General features: G+C 35.7%; 1 protein-coding gene across 3 annotated transcripts in view; it reads right to left on the reverse strand.

The window, feature by feature from the left end:
• pde4ba (phosphodiesterase 4B, cAMP-specific a) overlaps positions 1-23,878 on the reverse strand; it is a 147,680-nt gene that overhangs the window by 39,542 nt on the left and 84,260 nt on the right. For 2 of the 3 annotated variants that reach the window (XM_088598557.1, XM_088598558.1), the window contains 4 exons: positions 3,541-3,735; positions 3,118-3,154; positions 2,918-2,988; positions 1,215-1,264 (listed from right to left, as the gene is read on the reverse strand). In XM_088598557.1, the coding sequence (XP_088454683.1) occupies positions 1,215-1,264; positions 2,918-2,988; positions 3,118-3,154; positions 3,541-3,735 (353 nt within the window). Of the gene's footprint in view, positions 1-1,214; positions 1,265-2,917; positions 2,989-3,117; positions 3,155-3,540; positions 3,736-11,749; positions 11,915-23,878 lie in introns of those variants that run through there. The other variant, XM_088598559.1, reaches the window with a different exon arrangement.

A 23,878-nucleotide genomic window follows, 5' to 3' on the forward strand; every position in this document is an offset into this window, starting at 1 on the left:
CTGGGGTTTGAAATATTTCACTACCTCGTGAAATTGTAAAACATGTCTTTGAATACTTCAAAGATTCCCAATGACATTAATAAACCAAAAATAAAAAAGTCTCATCAGTCTAGAGTCAAGAGAATAAAATGAACAACACTACTAAATATTTTCTCTGCACTCATTCAAAAACATATCAAAATCTGTTTTACCAAGCATGCAACGTCCCATATACAGCAAATGCTCAATTATGTATGTGCATATGAAGCCCTCCCTCTCAAGGCAAAGTGGACATGCTAGGAAGATCAGGACTGGAGTACATTCTGAAAAATTCTGCAAAATAAATATATGCCATATTTATAAATTTACTTTGTGATAAACCCTTACTGTTTTTTTTTCTGCAGCCTTTACACAGAAGTTATGCTGAGCTATTTGGGATTTGCTGTGTAGTGCTTGCCTGATCATACACATCCTACAATTTCTGTAGCCTATGTTCTTGTATCAGTTCTCTGTGGGCCAGTACAAGGTTAAATGGATCCATTTTGTCCTAAAATAGATACATTAAATGAAAGTGCTTTGGGAGTATTGGTGTCGGACAATAAGACAACTTCCTTAACTCTTTTTTAGTGCCATGAAGACAAAATAAAAACCATCCCTGGCACAATGGTGGATGCATAATTACTGTATTAGGAGTGTCAGTGATTGTAGATGAGTGATTAGGTAAGGTTACAAGTTCAAGAGTGTACCCTGTCACGTACGGCGTATCACAATGAAAGTCTATGGCAGCTTCAAGTACTCTTAAGAAACATGCACTTCAAATAAATTGTGTTGTTAACATAAAACTCCAATGAGTAAAACACTTTTAATAGAAATTATTCATTTGAAACTAGCAACGTGTTACTCAATATGCACATCAGAAAAAAAAAATAAAAAGCCATATATTCTGACATTCTGCACATTTGTTTGACTTAAACACCTCTGAAGAGGCCTAACATGTTCTGTGCACTGCACATCTTTGCAGCATGACATATACTGAACAGCAATCAGAAGAAGCAACTACTTTAGTTACAAAAGTCCCTTGAATCACTATAATGATGATCCCCTTAACCTTAGTGAACCACACTCTTTTCATCTATGCCTATATGCATATCATCTATGCATCTATGATATATTGGCTTGATCACCTGGAGGTGATTTTATATTTTATTTATGGGAATTTCAAGTAACAACCCTACCTGGCAGGCACACTCTTGTGACAGGTGGCTGACTTGCTGCAGGAGACCTCCTGAAAAACCAAAAACAATGATAGTCATGGCCTCAAATTGTCATTTTTCCCCTTACAGAAAACATAGAACACTGCACCACATTTATTCTTCATTACCAGATGAATAGGACACTGAGGCTTACCGCAGTATAGCCATCAAACCATCTAAAACAGAGAATTTCATTAGGATAAAAATTAACATAACATAACTTAATTAGCCCTCTACAATTTCTTGCATTAGGAATTCATCTTTTATCATACCCCAGCTTGCTCTCCATCAGACAGGGAGAGAGAAGCTTGGGGTCAGAGCATAGGGTCAGCCATTGAACAGCGCAACTGGAGCAGTTGGGGTTAAGGGTCTTGCTCAGGGGCCCAGTGGAGTAGGATTCCTCTGCTAGCTGCAGGATTTGAACTGGCAACCTTCTAGCCACAGGTGCAGATCCTTAGCCACAGAGCCACCCAACATTAATATAAAATGTTGTACTGTACATCTCACTGAGTTTGCTTTAATAATATCCAATAAAACTAACATTAAAATGGTATCGGTTTACATGAGATCTCAACATACAGTATTTGTTGTAGTATGATTTTTGGAGAAACGTAGGTAATTCTAGTTTTCGAATGACAGTACTGTATTTTTTCAAATGACACTGCAAATCCAATATGTTGCATTTTTACTGCTTCTATAAAAAAGTGTTTCAGACCTACAGTAGATACTTGGCTTTATGGAATGTTGTTGGCATTCAGTTAATTAAGCTTCTATAGCAGGACACTGCAAATTGTACATGCTATGCATACTGTACTAATATTCATGGATAATTTAATCTGATTAACACTCATTTTAGACAATCTAATATTAACCTAAAGTAAAGGTAGTGTTGAAAACCAAGAGATTATCTGTAACATACACGTTAATACTGGACCGTTGGCACACTCTGGATTTGTCTACATAAAGGACCTACAAGTGGATTTTGCACTCTTACAACTCTGGTTCCTCTAACACAACCCTCATTAGAATTACTATAATCTGCTTGAAGACTACACTGTCTTTATTCCTAGTCATCCCTTAGAGCAGGAAATTGCAAGCCAAGATGTTTAAAGAAATGAAAAATTTAAAAGTGAGATTCCAGAAGCTGTACAGTACTTTGCAATAAATTTAATAAAGATGGATTAGTAACCTACCTTTACTTAGGCACTGAATACATACTATATAAGACAATATACAGATCAAGGAACCATTCACTTACATCTACTACAAATTCACAAAGTTATCATTAGGAAAGTTACATGTCCTTTTGTAGTAGGTTTACCGACACTTTATTGAACAGAGAATTATATACTGTAGGTGAATTCATTATGATGATTAACATTTGTCACATTCAACAGTTTCGTTACTCAAACTGTTCTGAGAAACCTGAAACGTTCTGCTGCCCTCTGGTGGAATCTGCTGTTCACAGCTACACTTTTTTTTTATAGTTTCTTATATAATTTCTAGTTTGCTTTATGAAAACTTACTCAGATCACATAAAAGGATAATCTTAAAACACATAGTATTTTTACAATATACAGGTGAAACGATTAACTGAACCTTAATATTCTGCTGAAACTGATATTCACTAAGAAATTGTAACAACAAAACAGCCTTTTATTTCCTCAATTACTCTCATTACTTACTTGTTTGAGGCACACTGTACATTGGTGAGGACAGTGAAGTTGTTTCTTACGCTACGAAGACTTGCAAGTACCTAAAAAAGAGCATTAATGTCCTATTTAGAAAAGACTTTAAAAACTACACAGTTTATGAGGACAATTTTAAAGATTTAAAATCATGGCAAATCCATCCATTATTTGACAGTACTTTCAAGACGATTTACCTGAGCAAAAGGTGTGACTATCAGGTCATCTCCATGTCTGCGAAAAAAAAAAAATGCTTTGTTATCTACCATAGTTCTTTATTTGTACTGTTAATAACTACAGATCTTTATCAGCTATCAGTCAACTATCTGATCTTGCTTTCAGGTTAATTGTGTAGTTGTAAATCAAGAAAACCTCTTGGACTAAGACATAAAATTTTCTCACTTAAATGCAGTCCTGTATATAAATGAAGATGAATTATTTTATCTTTTTACTATAGTACTGTAGAAGAAGTAATCAAGCTCATTAGTGCAGACGGTAATATATATATACAGTATACAGTAAAAAGAAATCATGAGTACAGTAAGGTGTGAGATTTGAATTTGCACTGTGTGAAGAGTTACTGTATAGAGAGGGATTGACAGGTTAAGGTTATATCTTACAGTTCACTGGCGATGGACGAGTTCCTGGACATGGATTTGGGAGAGAGGTCATAGTCGCTGTCGGAGCGGTACAGGAAGGATTCGCGGCGCTGGCTGTGCCCAGGGAAGTTGGTGTGCAGAACAAGCCCTGAGCCTGGGCTAGCCTGGGGATCCAAAGGACTGCGACTTGGTGAAGGGCCATTTTCAACATCAAAGCTGATACAAAAAAGACAAGAGACGGTGTGTGATCGCTATTAGTACATCATTGATCATGCCATTGCTTGGCTCGCAGAACCTGTGGGATGGTTACAAATTTATTATTGTATTAATTACAGCAATACACAAAGGTGATGGATAGATTAACTGTTTAACAAGGTAGCTTGCTGAAAGAATACATAGAAAATCAGAGAGGGAGAATCAATTTGGAATTTCGTCACATAGAAAAATGCAAAAAGCAACAAATTAAAAAGACCTTCAAATACTGTATGTATTAAAGCACTGGCCTTTTCCAAAAACAGCCAACAACACATCAATTACCTCATGTTATTACTGATATAAACCTTTGATGTATGGAAGTTCCTTTCAACATACTGTACAGCAAATATTCTGCACATTTTCTATTTTTTTCTAGAGCAATTAAACGTGATGACCAATAAAAATATAGTAGCAGTGGCATGGAAATCAGGAATGAATACATTCTTCACTAGACTGGAGTTTTGAGAAGTTAGATTAGAGCGTCTTTTAAGTTAAAAGGACTTCAGGAATTTAGCACCAAGTCAAAAGCTTTTGAATGCTGACTTTCTCTCCAGCATGTGAGAAAACACCTACAGTATAAGTCGCTTTTTTAACCGGTCCTTGTTTCACAGTAAGCAGTACAGAGTGCCACAGCACATGTACTTTATACACGGCCTTTACTTATATCTCTCTTGTCAACAGAGTTTTGTGTTGGAAAAAGAATAAATTAATGAAACAAAACAGTACTGAGAAAACTAAAGAAAGAAAAAATGCCCCCTCAGGCACTAGCGTCACAACAACATAAACAGTTGGACTGTTTGTGACTGAAAGCAGTTGAACCGTAATGTGAAAATCTGATAAACCTTTTCCCTTGAATATTACTATCTATTAAAAATGAGAAAAAGTCATAAAAATTACACCTTTCAGGAGATACAGAAAACACAAATAAATAAAGTATTATACATAAAGTCTATACATGTACATGAGAGAGGGCAATTTAACACTTCCAGATCATTTGGGTTCATTAGCTACAGTAAATGACCCAAGAATCTCATCCAGCTGTTTCTTGAAAGATGTCAGAGTCGGCTTTAACAACATTGCTTGTTCCATATGACCAAGAGTCTGAAACCACTGACGGCTTTGTAAACGCTGAGAAACAAACAGAGTTTACCCATGTCACGGATTTAATAAAAACATTTTATATTTCTACTTGCAACAAAATCCCATTTTGCAGAACATACAGTAGTCCTGAGACATTCAAACTCAACAGAGAAGACAATTTTGAGCATTAGCCCATTATATCTGACTGTACAGTAGGTAGTAAAAAAAAACTGTTTTACGTGATTTTGAATACTTCCACCACTCTGGTAACCAACCTTACAGCAATGTTCATTGTCTCATACCATCAAGAAGGGAAAGAGTAAGTAGGTTTGGACCTGTGACCAGGCTGTTGTTCCCTCAGACAAGTATGATAACTAGGCAATCACAAACTACTCAAAATTACAAGGTTGACTTAAGCTCTTGAAATAATTATTTTAAAAATATGCAGGAGAAAAGTAAGAGAGAAAATAGATGTGGGTAAGAACTAATAGCTATTTATGATGTACTGTACTGTATTTCTCAAATACTATTTACAGATTGTACCTAGGTAACAAAACATTAATGGTTTTCAGAGTTGAATTAAACTCACCAAAAATTCAATCTTGCTCTAAGTCTGTTCTGATATTATATCTGTTGAGTGTAGTTAGTATACTTATTTCTGCCAAAGTAAAAACTAATCTGAATGCTCCCAACTTTGTTGTGAGTTTTGTTTAGGAAAGTTTGAAAGATTTCTCAGTAAGCAGGGAAATTAAAACAGACCTTTACTGACCTGTACTTAAATAGCTCGCCACGGATGAAAACTGAACTCAAAAAACAACAAACCATGATTCCTGCTCTCAGCTGAGGAGACTAGAGTTTGTTTTGTAGTTTGATCCAAGGGGCATCTTCTGAGGCCAGGATGGGAGAAATGACGTACTACACTATGTCCCACTGCCATGGATCATGTGATGTGATTTTTCTATATCCCACCATTTAATGATAAGTTTGAAACAAATACGTTAAATATGAAGGAAAGAAGATTGTTCATGGAATGTTTAGCACATCTGTTATTAAGGTATTTGCTGGGAAATCTTCTGATAAGAACAGCATGTAGGGACTTGTTGACTTGTCATAAACTCAGTACAGGCCAGCTATTGTCCTGGGGGGAAACAGGCAGGTTTTGACTTGTGATACTAATATGTCTGTCTGGTGCTGCGTCCCATGACTCACCATATGATTGAAGTTGAAGCTGTGGGATTAAGTCTTTTAGCCTGTTCACTCCTGCTGCAGTAATTTTAATAGTTTAATCCTACAAAATGTATGTTCAACACTGGTACACCTCTTGTCAGGCACTTGACATCTGTATATACCAATGAAGAATCAATATTGTTAATTATTTGATAGTCCATGGCTAACGGTATGAATGAGAGGCAAAAAATATCATAATACGTATAATAATACTGTACATGAAAAGTTCTACATATATACAGTGCATGACAAACATTTGTTTTTGCCGGTTTCTTGTCAACCTTTTCTACTTACTTAAAGATCAAATTGGCAAGAATATTCTACTTTGCTGTTTTGTTTTAAAACAATACAGAAATCAATGTCCCAAGTCTAGCTAAAAGAAATACTCTCACTCATTTCACTATGCAACAAAAAACGAAGAGCACTGGTTCAAACTCCTAGCACATATGGCAGAATAAATAGACGTGAATTAAAAAATAAGGTCATAGTTAATGAACGATTTGAATTTTTTTTCGGCACATTTTTGTTTTCAGTTTTAAATTTGTTGCATGTAGACCAGGGGCCCCAGACTTGATGGAACATCTGATGAATGAGTGACTGTAGCTAATATGACAATGTAATAAATACTATGAAAATTACAAATGTTTTAACAGAACAGTAGGAATGGGATAAGGATAAACAATGGCCTCTTACAAGCAGCTCATCTAATGACAGCGATATTCAGCATCCATTTAGCCATTTTGATTTTGAACAAAGAAGATTAGGATAGTAAAGGAGACCTAGAGGTACTATGTATGATGTCAACAACAACATTTTATTAAATAAAGCCATATGCGTTGCGAATCTGGAACAGCATGGTGGCGCAGTGGTTAGCATTGGTGCCTTGCAGCACATAGGATCTGGGTTCCTGATCTGGAGCACTATCTGTGTTTGTCCTCTGTTGACGTGGATTTCCTCCAGGTGCTCCGGCTTCTTCCCACAGTCGGTAGGTGAATTGGATTCTGGGAAAGCTGGCCCTAGCTGTGTATGTGTGCCTATGGGTGCTATGTGTGTGTGTCTGTCTTGCAATAGACTGGCTCCCCGTTCAAGGTGTGCTGTTGCTTGCAGGGATAGGGTCTGGTTCTCACACAACCCTGAATTGGCAGAAGTGGTTAGAAAATGGATGAATGGATATTATGAGTCTTGAATGAAAATGTTTCTTATCTTTGCCAGGTTCCAGCAGAGTTTTAAACTGGGTTTATTAAAGTGCTTGATTATTTTATTATAAAGTATACTGCAAATTTACAGACACTACACATTGCACTAAGCAGACTCAAAATCAAACGTAACTGCAGTTTATGTACTGTACCTTTTTTTCCCAATTGGTGTAACTATTATTAAATGAAGCTTTACACATTTAAAACTAGGAAAAATAACATCATACAGTATGTCTTTTAGATGGATTGGAAATATCTATCCCACATTTTAGCTGTTACACAAGTAGCCCAAATCCTTTATTTTATGGAATTAAAAAAAATCTGCTTTATCGGATTAAAAAAAAAAGTCAGGATTGCATGCCGGAAGCCTTAATATGATTCTGCTGCCCTTGGATCTTATCAGTAAACATGATGATGTCATCAAGTTATCAGATCAGAGTTCTTTTTAAGCAAAACTGTCACCAGCTAGCAACCAGATCAAGAGTGTATCATACAGTACTACCACCCAAGGTGATAAACAGTTCACAAGGCTCTTGAAATATACTGAGAGGCATTAAAAACAACAAATTCTATTGGTTCCAGTACTCATTTGTTGTATGTTAATGCTCCACTGTATATAAACTCTGTAATGTCTTCATAATCACATATACTACACATACTTCTATAATCTCTTACCCAGAAACATGTTATTAAAGTTTCCGGGAAAAAACTGAGCCATTCAAAAAAAAAACAACACTAAATCTCCTCAGCAGATCGTGTTTTTTTTTTTTTAAGAAATGGTTACACAACGTTACGCTATGCTTTACTTACATGAGATTCCTTGGAAGAGGTCTGCGATATAATATTCACTGCAAAGCACTTAAATCTATACTGAAGAAGCGGGAAAGGGAAAGGACGTCATGCTCTCTATAGAAAAAGAAATAACATGCAATCTGAAATTAATATCATTGTTATGTTTACAGTCACAGATGGGAGTAACTGCTTTTGCAGTTTGTAAGGAACCCAGCCAAATCTGAGGTTAAGGAGTCACAATCATCATCAACAAGCATATCATCTACAAGCATATCATCCCATAGAAACTAAGGGAGATTGAATTTGGGTCTGGAATCAGAAGAATCAGAAAGAACTTCTTTATGCAACAGATTTATGGATATGAAATAAACTGTCAGTTAGCTGTTGAAGGCAATTCGCTGGAATGTTCCAAGAAATAACAGGATGGGATTCTTGGCTCAATCATATACAACTACTGTACTTTAGATGCAACAAACTAAGCAAGATAGGTTAAGTGGGCTCCTCAAATTTTTCTTATGGTCTTGTGTTGTAAGATTATATGATAATAGTACAGCAGTCTACTGTTTGCACAAGTGTCTGTTACGCCCACAAATAATAGTACTTGGAATCTTCATTAGTATCCTACAAGACAAAGATGTTACACAATTATAACTGCAAGAATTAAGCAACACAGTACATAGTTTCACTGGCAAAAGCATGAAACCCATATACAAATCAGATATCTTACGGCTGAAACGATCAAGATCGCTTTTTCCAGAAGGACACAGCACTGGACACTTTTTCCAGAAGGACACAGCACTATTGAGAGTAGATGAAGCTCTTGCCCTCGACAGGTTGCCAGTCAATGGCAGGGCTGTAGAATAAGAGACGACTGTTTTCTAGTAGTATAGCCAATGAAACACAACACATCTTTTGGAGATGGGAAGAAGCCAGAACATAGAGAAAAAGACACGAGGAAGACTTGCAAACTCTACTGAGAAGGCACCCCAGTCCAGAATCAAACCCATAATCCAAGAGCTGTGAAGCAACAGTACTAACCACTATGCCGCCAAGCCTTAATTCCAACATATTTAAGACCAAAAAGGAAATATAAAACTTGAATGAGTCTTGCTCAAGTAACCAAGCGGCCCCCCTTGTTTCCTCCCCTGAGGTAGCCCTCTTGTTCTTTTTGAAGAAGGGGTGAGTGGCTAGGGTTCCTAGGAGACAGTGGGAGGAACTGAGTCACATGGCATTTGCTGATAATATGGCTCACAGTATTGATTTAAATCTAGTTGAAGCCTTTCAGAAACAAGAGGCTTGTTTATGACACAGCCTTTCGGAATTTGTCAGAATCTCATCATCCCATACAATAAATGACTCCTTAGGTTTTGTATGTCTCCTGGCGTCATTAATAGCACAAGACTGAAAGGAGAGGGTTAAATCAGCTCCACCAAGAGTTACTTAACTCAACTGAGGTTTAATTGAAAAAATCCAGCCCTCATGAAGCTCTAGATGATGTAGGGAGGGCAGAAGTTGGCCTTTTGCAGGACTGTAATTTATGGTGCTTTAGTTAGCCTAAACTGAGTAAATGTCTGTATTCTGAAAATCATATTACTAAAGGAACCTCAAAAAAGCATTATCTCGCATTCATTCATTCACCGTCTTTGAGAACACAGACGGAGAGATTAACACAGATGGAAAGACACGCTAATCTCTCCATCTGTGTTCTCAAACACGTTTTTTCCGAACTCATACATCATAAAGACTACAGAAACTAAAATTATCCTGCAGCTAGGATCTCTCTATTCATTGTACCGTAGGTTTGATTTCACACCTCTCTTCACCTATCCTGACTTCACACCTCCTGATTGGCCACTCTGTCTGTCCCCTGCTCCCACCCCTCGCTCCTCCTCTCTCCCAGCTTTTGTTCTCCCACTACATTACCTTTGCTTACTGCCCTGTCTTTCTCACACCTGTAGAAGGCTCCACAGCCGAAACGTTGTGTTTTATTTCTTCTCTTTTCAGCACGGAATAAATCTATTATTTGTTCCTTTGCAGCCTACGCATGCTGATGCAGCTACCCACCTGACCTACTTAAATATATAACCACTTCATATGCTGCAAGAATATGAAGTGGTTATAATGACAAAAACTGACATAACAATGCCACAAAGTAGTGCAGAAAATTGGTAGATCTGGATTTATTTCTCAATTTACTGCATGCATCAATCAAAAGTTGTAACAACTTATAAGACCAATACCAGAAGCCACAGACACGCCTACAGAAATCGTCACAGCTTTCCAACTTCTTTTTCCAATGGAAAATATGTTTGTGTAACTGGGATGAACTCAAAACAAGCTTGTGTAGTCAGAACTTAGATGAGCTTTGAAAAAGCAAGGAGTTAGTATTCCTTTACAAGTATTAAAAAAATCTGCTTTGAATGCCAATAAATACTCAGGCAAATTATAGTCCGGATCAGAATATTTTTCCATTACATTATTGTGCTACACAGCTGCAGATGTGGTTTAGGTGAAGGGTCACTATCCCATGCTACAGTATTTGAAAGTTCTTCAAATTCTTTTTACACATGTGCATATATTTTTATTCAGTGATCTTGTTCAGTAAATGCACAAAAAATAAATCCAAAAATAAGGCACTCTATTTATATTTGTATATGTTATATTTATTTTTGCATAACACTTGTCTGAAACAAACCAACATTTTAATTTCTAGCAAACTCACTTAAGACTTCTGGTAATTCCCCACACCTTATTTGCAATTAAAAGCCATACAATTTAAATGCCAAAGACAAGGTTTTTAAAATCTGCTAACATTTTTATCTTTATTTAAGCTTCCTCTTCAATCATTTCACAATGACTTAAACTGATATCATATTCTTAGAAATCTAGACAGGCTACAGTTTGGCACTTCTGTTTAAAAACACATTCTCACAAGAATGATCAGACCAGACCACTTTATTGGCCATATACAATTTCTTGTATTAGGAGTTTCAGAGAAATATTATTAGATAACTTTTAGTTACAGGATATATCTGCTGTACAAATTAAAAAAAAACAAACATTTTTGGAATATGAGGACTGCTCAAATATAACATGTCTACTCCTATTATACAAGGAAGAAAAACAGCAAAGTAACATCTGATGTGGTTATGATTCTCTGTAATCATTTAACAATATATTTGCTGTATATGTACACTTCCATTTTCACATTAAATAAATAGTCCAATGAATTGCTGTATGTAATAAAAAGGGCATTCTTGAAATGATGTTGCTTCAATAACGGTTTACACTTTCAGTTCTGGTCCTCATCACTATGTGTATTTTCTATATTTTAAGCATCAGTTTACATTACTTATTGGAAAAAGTTAATAATGTAATAATACCTGGAATATCTATAAAAAAACCAAAACCTCTGCTTTGAAATGGAATCAAATTGACCACTTTCTAGAAAAAAAGATGACTTTCCTGAACATTTTCAACTTTCATGCTTAAAAATCAGTAGCTGAAACTACTAAATAATGATTTAAGACATACTAGATTAAGAAGCAAGTTTATAAAGCAAAAGAATCACAATGAAAAAAATATCTAAAATGACAAATCATTTTTAAAATCGTATAAATGACACTTTTTTACAATTAGAATATGTACAGCCAAAATAACAAACTTGATTTAAAACAAACCTGAGGTTGTTAGGGTGGGCTTTCTTTATCACCTCTTCACTGAAGTCAAAGTGAACTCTACTTCTACGGTGAGGAGACCGTCGAAACATTGCCCAAAATATTAACTATCACACATTGCAGCACTATCAGTTTTACAGAATACAAGTAATCCCCTTTACCAAAGAACTTCCTTCTCAGTTTAGTTCTCCTTTAGCAGAACAAGCAGGCAGGCACTCAGTGAGAAATGGAATGGATTCTAAGGAATGGATTAGTACTCATCACTATTGTCTTTCACGTGGTTATCAAGAACGGCGCATGGTCTAAATTCTTCCATTATAACCTCTCAAAACCGAAAAGTAAAGAGGGTAAACCACTAAAAATATCTTCTTCAAGTCTTAAATAGCACCAGAAATCTACTACATTTTCCGATTTTTTATCAGGTCCCAATTCTTCATTCCACAAATTACATTGTGCTCCATTGATCAAAGTCCCATTCATCATTTACATATACATTAAGGAATTCAAGAAAAATTTTCAAATCATATATGATATCCACATTTTCTACAGTATGTCAAAACAGAATCAATTCCTTCATATGCAGTACTTACAAAAATACATTGATCCCAACAAACACATTCATGTACAATAGTAAAAGCTACAAACCAAATTATGCAAAGTCATATTATTATACAGTATATATTCTATTTCAATTCACATGACCTATGCTTTTTAGCTAAGTAATTTAAAATTATAATCAGATTTAGATTGTGCTCTAGTGACTTCCAAAGACATCTACTCTAACTTTTCTCCTTTATTTAATTAATTTATGAATGCCTACAGTACATCTAAGGTCATTTAATTCTAATTATTTTATAATAACAGTGAAAAAAAGATTGCACAATGTTTTCTGGTATGCAGTTGATTTACACAACTCCATACCAACCCCAGCTGCCCTCACCACTTCCATGCTTTTATCAGGCTCTCAGACAGATGGCTGCAAGTTACTATATTAAGGCCAGCGTGATTAATATACTGTATTCTGTTGAAATCCGCAAGTAAATCCTAATCTAATTTAAACCGATAACTTCCACAATTAAATTCTGATTTCATAATAGAAAATAGTCCTTATCTTTCAAGGTGATAAACAAATAAGAATGGAAGGTGCTAACTCACAGAGGCCGATTTGTGCCTAGCAATGCACTCAAATGCAGATTTGTTTACATTTTTCAAGCTGACTGGTGAGAACTGAAGGTATTGCTTAACATTACTTCTCCTCAAACCACACCAAAGAAAACACAACACACCTAAAGTCAATAACAACACCCCTTCTATCTCTTTGTTCTATACAGTATACAATTCAAAAGGTTGTTTGAAAGTATTAGCCCCAGTCTTTAAACAAACTATAGTTTACAGTGTACATTTTCATACTAAATGCATTCAATTTTGTTTTATATTTACTTTAAATGGTATCTTATTCTTAAGACTCCCAGCTGTTCACTGTACCTCACCTATTTTTCTAAAAGTGCTCAAAAAGCATGAGGTATAAACTGTGTTAAATTACAGTTAATATATATAGACATACACATAAGAAGAATGCATTTAAAATGTTTTGTGTAGTCAGAACTACTGTTAGAAACACTATCATTCTGCCATGCTGTATATCTTTTGCAGTCTTTAACTTTCTTATGGCCTATGGCGATTTCTTTAAAGGTCATCAGATCCAGGGAGCTGTGGTAGCTCAGATGGCAAGGGCATCTACTGTAGCTCCTGAGTGGATGATCCCGGGTTCAATCCCAGTTAGGGGCAAGCAATGTAGCTTCCTCCAATTCCTTCGGGTACCAAATGAGTACCGGGGGTTAACCCTTCCGGGGATTAATAGGCCGGCTGGAGCGTGATGCTGACCACATCACCTCCACCTCTAGTGTCTGATGGCCAAGAAAAATGGTGGCCCTTGCCCCCCATTCCCCCATGGGCCTTTATGGCATGAAAAGGGACCTACATCAGTTCCAGTTTGACACCAATCCTTTAATAATATGTCATTAAAATTAAAAAAACTATCATTACAAAATTTCCAGTACCTAAAAACACTTAGCAAAGTTAATAAAATTGACTTTAATGTCAGTAAAAAGGACATACAGTACAATAAGGTTAATAATGAGTTAAAACAAGATTTTTTTTGATATATAAGAAGCAGGATTTTTTTGTAGATTGCATTTAATATTTACCTGATCAAGAGATAAGGGAAATGTTCCCTCTTATCAGGCACTGATGGCTGCATCTTCTACATACAAAAGGATTTTGTCAAGAGGAGGGAATGTCTCCCCAAGACTTAGCAGGGGCAAATGTACTGTACTGTTGTCCTGCCTAACTCTGGGCATCAGTATTGCAACACAAACATTACACTTGCTACTCACCTTCTTTCTCCTTATCTCTGTTGACATAAACAATTTTAAATCATCTTAGATACTGTACTTGCAAGTTTTATCTTACATAATACTTTTATATGCATTCTAAACAAAGCATTGATTGTGTGTGTTTTAGTGTGCATAAATAATTAGCTCTCCAGGCATACAGGTTTTTATCTAACTGCAAAACTGAAGGTAGAAATAGGATTTGGCATTATGTACATTAGTTGTTTTTATGTTAATATACCTGTAGGCTTCAGTGGTAATATTTGACCAATAACCTAACATCATGCAGCATATTTCCAAGGATGAGCAAGCATTTAAGAATATACATATTAACTCAAAATTTAAAAATATGCAGCAGTTCACAATATGGAAGTGTTCTGATAATTCCATAATTCATTAAATAATACATTTAGAAATGTTTACTAAAAGTGGAGCTGCAAGATCTGACTTGTTTGACTGTCAACAGTTACTGTAAATCAACAGGAGACTCTCATGCAGCAATTTCTAGGAAGGAATTCAGGCTATCAACTTGGCTGGGTAAAATGCTGGGCTGTTTGCCTCTCTTCACCTATTTTGTTTTACATGCAGTTCATCAGTTTCTACTGCATTTCGTTCGTGTTTAACTGATGGCACCGATGAGGTCAATCTGATTTGCTGTGTTAATGTCTTTGCCTTTGAGGGTTCTGAATACTTGCTTCAGGTTCCATTGTAGTCATTGCTGTTCAAAAACAAAAGAGCTTTTAAGTTTGGGAAGGTACAGTACCTGCTTTGTCACAGTTCTCTAGAGAGATTCTAGAGCAGTAATATAATTTGTGTAATGAATAGTTCATTCAATGAAAAACTGCTTGAAAGAGTAAAATATAGGAATTGCCAAATGTAGTAATTTGTGATCACTGAAACAGCATTATGGCAACATTGCAAATTATCACACGTGAATACAGTGAATCACTTTTAAAAATTATGTTTATACTTAAAATAAACTGCTTTTAAATATTTATAGATGTGGTTAGAGTGCAGGAATAGGATGGCATCAATCAATATATTTTTTTCAAATTAAAACATTCATTGACTTTATTGTTCATTGATTCTCTTCAAGGGTGTTGATCCAGATCTAATAGCACACTTTTCTTTCATATCTTGACAGATTAACAGGAAAAAATGTATTCAAACAATGCCCATGATGTCTACATGTCAACGAAAAACCTTCTTTGCTGAAGCATTCTATCAACACAAACTCCAGCCCCGCTTCTACCCTTTGCTTCTTCAGGGTAAAGAAATATCTGCTGCTTTTAAATACATTTTTCTGTTGTAGTGGTGAACCGGGGAAAAACAATAAATCATTTTGTCAGGTTAAAGAAAAAGATAAATAGCATGTCTTTCATGAGACAATGTAAACTAAGATCAAGTCTGCAACACCCTACAAAAAAGAACCAAGCAAGAGGGCAAATTGTCTATGGCTTTTTGTAATCTTTCAAAATCTTACTTCGTAATCTTTTCTTTCAAAATCTAGACTTGATTAAATCTAAAAAAGAAGTCTTGATAATAACAACACATTATAGACATGAAAATACAGTGTATCCCTTGAAGGTTAGCACTTTAAAAGCACAAGCACTTGTGCTTTGTATGGTCAGCAATTTTTAAAAGATTAATCATTCTGGTACAATTAAATGAGTGGCACTGAAACGTTTCACATTGTCCACTGCACAATTACTACACTATTATGTAGGTCATTTAGGACACTATTAGAAGCAAACTAATTCTGTTCTAATTGTGTGCAGATTTTAAATTGTATCTTTGAAAGTCAACAACACTGGAAATCATTTTCATTTCTGTCCAAAAAATATTTGTCAAGTCTTTGACTGACAGTAGCAGTTTAACTAAATGAATCGGTACAAAATCCTTTATGTACTGTATTGTGTGTTTGTGTTTAGTCGTTCAGTCAAGTCTGGTCTGTTAACAACTGCTTCTCTGAGCTGTACTGTAGTAGATACTATTAATTATAACAGACCTTTAAAGAGTCTGATTTATTTTTGGTTTCTACAGTACCTGTAGATCAGTCAGAACTCTTTTTAACTTTTTACGGTCTAAATGTCTTAGCAGAGGTAATTCTAGACATTGATGGCAAAACCTCAGTCACACCTTATCAAGAAAAAGGTATATTTGTGCGAATAAAGAATAATACAGAGCATTTTATTCTGTAAAAATACTCTTTAAAACACAAAAATAAAAGTGCAAAGGAACTTGATGGATGACTGGATAAATTCAGAAAGTTACAGGCAGCCAATACTCAAAAAGAACTAAATATAATGAAACAAAATCACCAAAAACTATTCCCACAAACATAATCATTTGTCCTTTCTCTCACACAAATTATTTTTCAACAACAGGGTACAGCATGGATGATGTACAGCAAGTTTGTTTTCTTCAGCTCTTCTGCAAACTACTGTAAAATTACTAGCAACTGTAAAATCCAGGATGTTATGTTTACCATCTGAGTTTTCCTCAGCCTCATTTTCCACTGACAATTTCTAACATGATATTTCTTCTAAGGTGTTTTCTTGTCTTACAATTTCTAAAATACTGCCATGTCCTTTTCCTCACTGTTGCTAACAATTATTTTCCTGTTTTTACTCCAGTTATAGCTTGTTGGTTTGTCTTCCTTTCTGTCCACTCACAACATTTTCCTCAGGCATTTCTCCCACATGTGTCTATTGTTCTTTTGCTCTTCATTTCTTAATGGCCATATTTTACAGCTATATACTGCTGTTGGCCATACAAGCGCTTTTATCAGTCTGTACTGTATTTTGTACAGCAATAGGTAATAAAGTAATAGGTTTATTCCATGCTGAAAAGAAAACACAATGTTTCAGCCATGGAGCCTTCTTCAGGTGTGAGAAAGACAGGGCAGTAAGCAAAGGTAATGTAGCAGGAGAACAAAAGCTGGGAGAGAGGAGGAGTGGGAGGCAGGAGCAGGGGACAGACAGAGTGGCCAATCAGGTAGTGTGAAGTCAGGATAGGTGAAGAGAGGTGTGAAATGAAAACAATAATGAATAGAGAGAATTTAGAAGAAAATTAGTCTGTCATTGAGAGAAGGGGCAAGGTGTGATCCTAGCTGCAGGATCATTTTAGTTGCTGTAGTCTTTCTGATGCAGGAGTTAGGAACACCATCCTTGAGAACACAGACAGAGAGATTAGTGTGATGGTGGCCATCAGAGGTTAAATGAGAAACAACAGGCTTGGAGAAATCTTTAATCTTCACAACCCTAACAGGTTCTCTGAACCGGTCCCCGAGTCACCTTCCTGTTTCCCCAATGATGGCTGGGCATTTACTGCAAGAGATACAGTAAATAAGGTTGCTGGAGGTACAAGATGTCATCTGAGTGATCCGGAATTGTCCTGAGGGGCCTTGAATGAGTGTGGTGTTAGATATGTACTGTATTTTGTCTGCACATTCAGTAAGTACTGTTGCTCCCCTAGACAGTCATGTTTTTATTTCATTTTTACTTCCACATCCTGCATCATCTATTATCTTGAACCATAGGTACAGGACGTGTATCTCCCCTTTTGTTCCAGCTTACATTCACCATCACATTTGCTGTGCTGCCATTTAGCTTCATGACATCAGTTTTGTAAATTAGTTCACATTTTTACAAGCCTGGTAAGCAATTTTTCTACTAGGGCAATGTCATCAACATACCGCAAGTTGTTTATTATTCTTCCACCAATCATAAAGCTACAATACCTCTACAAGCATCCGAAAGATTTCTTAAAATCTTTTCAACTATGATATTAAACAGGTTAGGTGACAGCAATACTACCATGTCTTTACTCATGCTGAACCATCCCAACTCTGTTTGGGCTACTCTCACCTTGTTTTTTCAGTACAATTGTTTTTGAGCTAGATCTGACTGCTGTTGTTGCTTGAGTTCTGTCCAAATAATCTTCAGCATGATCTTACAGTATGTGCGATACAAGAGCTATTGAACACTGATTTGGTTTCCTCTCTTTGACAAAGGTACAGTATAAAACAAAGGTGTATATATACAGCAAAGGAACAAGTAATAGGTTTATTCCATGCTGAAAAAAAGAAGAAAGAGAACACAACGTTTCGGCCGTGGAGCCTTCTTCAGGTGTGAGGAGGAGGAGTGAAGAAGGCTGGAATAAAATTTTCAGCATGGAATAAACCTATTACTTGTTCCTTTGCAGCCTACGCATGCTGACGCAGCTACCCACCTGGTGTATATATACAGTACTGTATCTGCTTTTTTGGTCCTATAAAACTACAAAAAGAGCTGCAATTTGTGGCATGTATGAGAAAAAAAGAGAATCATGAAGTTTCTTCTTCTTTAAAAACATGCTTCTTAAAAATATGAAATGTATGACCCATTATTTGTTACTCACACATTATATAATCAATCGTACACTAAAGTAAAGAAGGCTACACATACTGTACAGTATATATTGCAATCCCTTGACATTGAAATTCAAAAACTACTAACAAAAATAATACAGTTGAAACAAACAGAAATGACTAAGAATAAGTCATTTGTTCTTTAGTTATTTTGCTTCACAGTTTCAACTACAAAAATGATGAAAAGAATTGCAGCAACTTCAGTGCTAAATTTTAACAAACATGGCAAAATATAAGCAACATTCTAAAGTAAAAGCAAGAAATGAAAAGCATTCAACAGAATGTAACAAATAATGTACAGTATATTATGAGAAAGGAGCCTGATAAACTTTGCATTATCAGAGATAAACGCTAGATGGCAATGACTCGTCACTAAAAATTGAACAAGGGCTGCAAATATTTTATGAAAACCACCAGGTGTCACTCTAAGCCATCTCCATGCTTCTGTTCTTTATTCCTGCTTTAAGCATGTATAAATTGGGTCAAGAGTTGCTTAGTGCACCTGTAATTCAAGCTTAAATAGAACATCACTGAAGAAATCAACAGCTGAAAACAAATGCAACATACAGTTGTGTTGCAATTTCTAACAATCCTAGCTGGCTAGCCTTTCTGTGATGTCATTTAACCAGAAGAATTAATGTTTTTTGATTCCATATAATGTTACCACGAACTGTTGAAAATAGTAACTGCATCTCATAAAAACAAGCAAGAGAAGTGATTTTATGATACTTTTTATAGCACAGGTTCAGCGGTAACACGTTCTAACAGTGGAAAAAGTGGCCTCTTTTCACATATTGGAATGGAAATGCTGATTTTTAAGAGCCATTTAGACTATACAGAGAGAGGCAGTGGGTGTGAATGAGAACAGGAAAACCTCAGGAAATACAGCCCTTCAGTGTGATAAAGACACCCTAGCCACCTTGCCTCCATTCATTTAGTCACCAACTGCAGAGCTGCAGCTATAGAACACACCTATAATCAGTTGGATTCGATTTGTTGAGCTCAAACTTCATCTGGTAGTTTTTATTGACCAAACCACTCAGGAATCCTCCCTGCATTTATGTTGTTTGCTTCTTATTGAAAGATAGTTCCAAATAAACAACATTACCGGGCACACCAAATACAAACAAACGTAGGTGAGCATAAACTGCTCTCCTAACACCTATCACTTGGTATCTATCTGCGTTTATTCCATTAGCCAAATTTAGTGCATCCTGTTCAGCATCCCAATAGAAAAAGAGCGACTCTGCCTCTTGATGCACCTGCTCAGCTGGAGCTGTTGCACTGCTTTGAGGCAAAACATTTCCAGCAAGGGTGCTCTTCCATGCTTACCGGGCAAAGGTTAACGTTAAACTATTCAGTCAGTCATCAGTTATAACTGACAGCTTGGCACAGTAGGAATTTGAATATGAAAAAAACACATCCCTAAAGAACCATGCCACTATGAACAACTGAGAGAAGAACACGTTCATCTGAGGGTATTATAGACAAAAAAAAGAAATCATGAGTGGCAAAATAACTCACAGTTTAGAACAGTTTTTGTCAGCTTTTCGGTGATGCATATAAAATTAAATTATGTTCTGCTCTTCTTTTCTACAAATGTTCAAAGAAGAAAAAAAATAACATAATGAATAGGAATGTGTCAAGAAGAAAAGGAGAATGATATTTAAGCAACTAATGTGAACTGTGACATTTTTTTAAAGGTTTTACACCTGGTGCTTATTATGAAAAATACCATTTTCACATCCCTAATTAGGATTTTTTACATAATAATAATAATAATAATAATAATAATAATAATAATAGAAATGCACATTTCTGACGCACCTGAGTACCTTCAACAGGTCTGTCGCATTTCTTGTAATAAACAAGTAAAGCAAAGGTATATACTTGGGTGGATCTCCAACCACCTGGGAAAGAAAATACTGTATACAGTACTGTATACATGCTTTTTTACTCTTGCATTGCAAAAAGAGCTGCAATTAGTGGCAGGTATCAGAAAAAAAGGGAATTATTAAGAAATATGACCCTACAGTAAATAACAAGTATCAAATAACCAAATAGATTACTTGTATCCGGGGCTACCCAACAGAAAATAATCATTAATGGCATCACAAAGTGAGCTTTAAAAGAAATCATTAGATGCAAAACTAGATATAAAATGATCTGCTTCATGACAGAATCTTAAGAATATATGTTAATGAGATTCACAAATGGATAACAAATATGTGTTAATTTGACTCTGAATGGATCTTTCCTGTTCTCCCTATGTCAGAATGAGTTTTCTTCAGCTACTCCAAATTCTCTCAAAAACTATGCAGGATAATAGGTCTCTCTACACTGCTCCCAGTACTGTATGTCAGCCCTGCTATGGCCCATAGTGGTGTCAAAGGATAAAGTATTGCTAAAAAAGAATGGGACTACAAACTTTAGTTTCACGTACATTCCCATCACAGAACGTTTGTTACTTTCTAACGAAATCACAAATACTAATTTTAAGTCTTTTTGTCCCTTGGTGAACTGGTTTGGATTAAACATTGTAATCTATATTTTAACGCTAAATTTAACATTTAAATTTAAATTTTTATGGTTGATGTTTTTGTTCTTTGTGTTTACAACAATAGAGGACAGCCACTGGAGGAAAACACAGCGAGCAAGAAAAAAGATTTTCTCTATGGTGCTGCAATGGAAGTGCAATCATGATGTGTATTAAAAGTATATTTCAAATTTTCTTGCCTTTTTCCTCAGGACTAAACCACTGTTTTATCTCACAGACAGTTGAAGCCAAAGATCAATAAGCAGTCTCCTTTATTCTGTCCCAGGACACTGATTTAAAATACTTGTAATCTACAGTATCGTAGGCCACAGGCAAAGTCTGAGACCCTGGGAACTGCACATTGCCTAACATGTATAAGTTGTGACTCAGAAACACCAGAAGAAAGGAGTTTAGATTTTATTAATGTAATTTTGTCCTCTTCTATGTGATTATATACTATTCACTTCCTTTGCACAATCTTCGCCACAACAAGCACCTTAGTGACCCATTATCATTAGTGATGCCTCAAAGAGCATAATGCCCACACATATTAGATGACATGTAAGGATCTGCACACTACATTTTAAAAGCATTAACTCCTTTAGGATTTTTTTTACTTCAAAGATTTTGTGGCTAAACCAAATTCAAAAATGTTACAGAACCGAATAGCCCATACAGTTATATAAATGCAAACATAATAACAACAACAGGCTTTTAAAAACATTCACAAACAATAGATTTTTCATTAAAGCTTTGTACACAAAGTCAGTCTGTTTTTTTTTCTCTGGTTTTAACTACCACCCACTGTTTTTGTTACTTTCATTTTGAGTTGTTCCAGGCTTAATTTAGCCCCTGTGAGAACAGCTCTGGATATATGTGTTGGCTACAACAGAAACTTGTTCAAGTAAGAAAAACGGGTAAAAGTTAAAAAATGTCACTATGATTAATTAAAACGATACCCCTGGGCTGCTCAAGAGAAAGTACTTTGGTTTGTTTTGAGGAGCGCTGCTTTAAGGTTGTTTTTAATTTAGATTAGTCAACCTTTGCCGTTATTACTCAGAAAACGTGCGCCATTCTTGGACTTGTTTGTGTCAGCCAGGCCCGCTGCACAGAGATTAGGAGCAGCAAAGTGAGCATTGAGGTGTGATTGTGCTGGCAGCATGTGAAATATAAAAAGTGAGCTGTCAGAAATTCATGAGTGGAAGTGAAGATGATGCAGGGGCAACACTACATGTGCTGTTATTTTGCAGGTTTAAAGTTTATACCATTCTTGTACTTTTCGCAGACTGGTATTAGCTGTGCTTTAAAGTGAAGCTGCAGCTTAAATAGAAAGACATCATATAAAAAAGGAACTGGAGTGCTAGCAGATCAGCAGCCTACAGAATAAGGTCTACAAAGTAGGGGTTTGACCCAGTTAGTTATGGTTTCTGGCCAGACAGTCATGGCTAGGAACTCACTTTGAAGTAAATGTTTGATACAACCCCAGTTTTGGGTCCCAGACATCAGATATCATTATTCTGATCCAAAATTCATTTAACTGCATAACCTTGTCAGCCCTAAATGAACACACAAAGCAGCATAAAATAAATCTAACAATAATCACAATAAGCCTACCAGTTATAAATGATTTAAATCATTTTTATAGTAATTTGAAATGCCAGCAGAATTCATTTATCTTCTAAACTACAAAATGAGCATTGAAGATCCATTTGCATAACATTGTTATTATAATTACTACTGAAATGATGTTGAACTCAAACCCTATTGTCCTAAGATATTAAGTTTGGTATGTAAAGTAGTTCACTAGGCTATGTATTTTCCTTTAGCTCTTTTTTTTTTGGTCGATCTCTTTCATTCAAACCTCTGAATGGCATATTTGGCTCTTCAGACAAATTTAGCTCTGTGCTAAGATGTCAGCGTGTGAATAATGAGGCTCTTTCAGACAGCTGTGCTGCATTGCGTTCAACAGATTATTTAATCTCACCAGGTGACATCCAAAGAAAACATTATCAATGCATCTGTAATAGTAACAGTAATTGCATGTTTTATTGTCTAAGCTGAAAAATAATCAAAATAAAAAGATAAATTCAATGTTTGTACTTATATCCTGGTAATGAACACAATGTGGTACTTAGATGGCATTATCTACTGTATAATCAAAGAGCAATTTAAGTGTACTGTACCTCACTGCTAAAAACACTTGGCATTGCCAAAGACAAAGGAACCTATCCAGCTCAAATGTTGATACAAAAAACTTTTACTTGTAATTTGATTAAACAAATTCAAGCCCATTCCTCAGCATGCTTTTAAGGAGTAGAGTATGGAGCTATTTTATTGACAGAAAATTGTTTGTACATTGCAAAAACAAATGAATGTTAAACAAAGACAAACTTTTCAAATTTCAGAGAAGACTACAAATGTCAAAGGCTTTGATCACAAGATATGACAAAGCCTTAAAATGTGTTCCTATTGCTCCCCTGGTATTACTGTCTACTTCCAAGCACTTCCATACATGTGATATATTGCTGTCTGAATGCAAAACAAACAGTATAATTCTGTGTATTCCAAAGTATACATTAACTCTCCATCTCTATTTTTTATTTTACAGAACCCATTTCCCCCCTTCCAGCTTTTTGCAGTTGCATTCAACTGATGAAGGCAAAAGTGATGCTTCACAAGGCCATACCAGCTGTTTTTCAAAGCTCAGCTCATGCAATAAACACAAATAACTGGAAATGGAAGTTCCATAAAGCCTTCTATAGATTTCTATATCATAGTGAAAGGACAGAGGC

This window comes from Lepisosteus platostomus, chromosome 11 (genome assembly GCF_059453375.1).
Source record: "Lepisosteus platostomus isolate fLepPlt1 chromosome 11, fLepPlt1.hap1, whole genome shotgun sequence".
Lineage (NCBI taxonomy): Eukaryota > Metazoa > Chordata > Actinopteri > Semionotiformes > Lepisosteidae > Lepisosteus > Lepisosteus platostomus.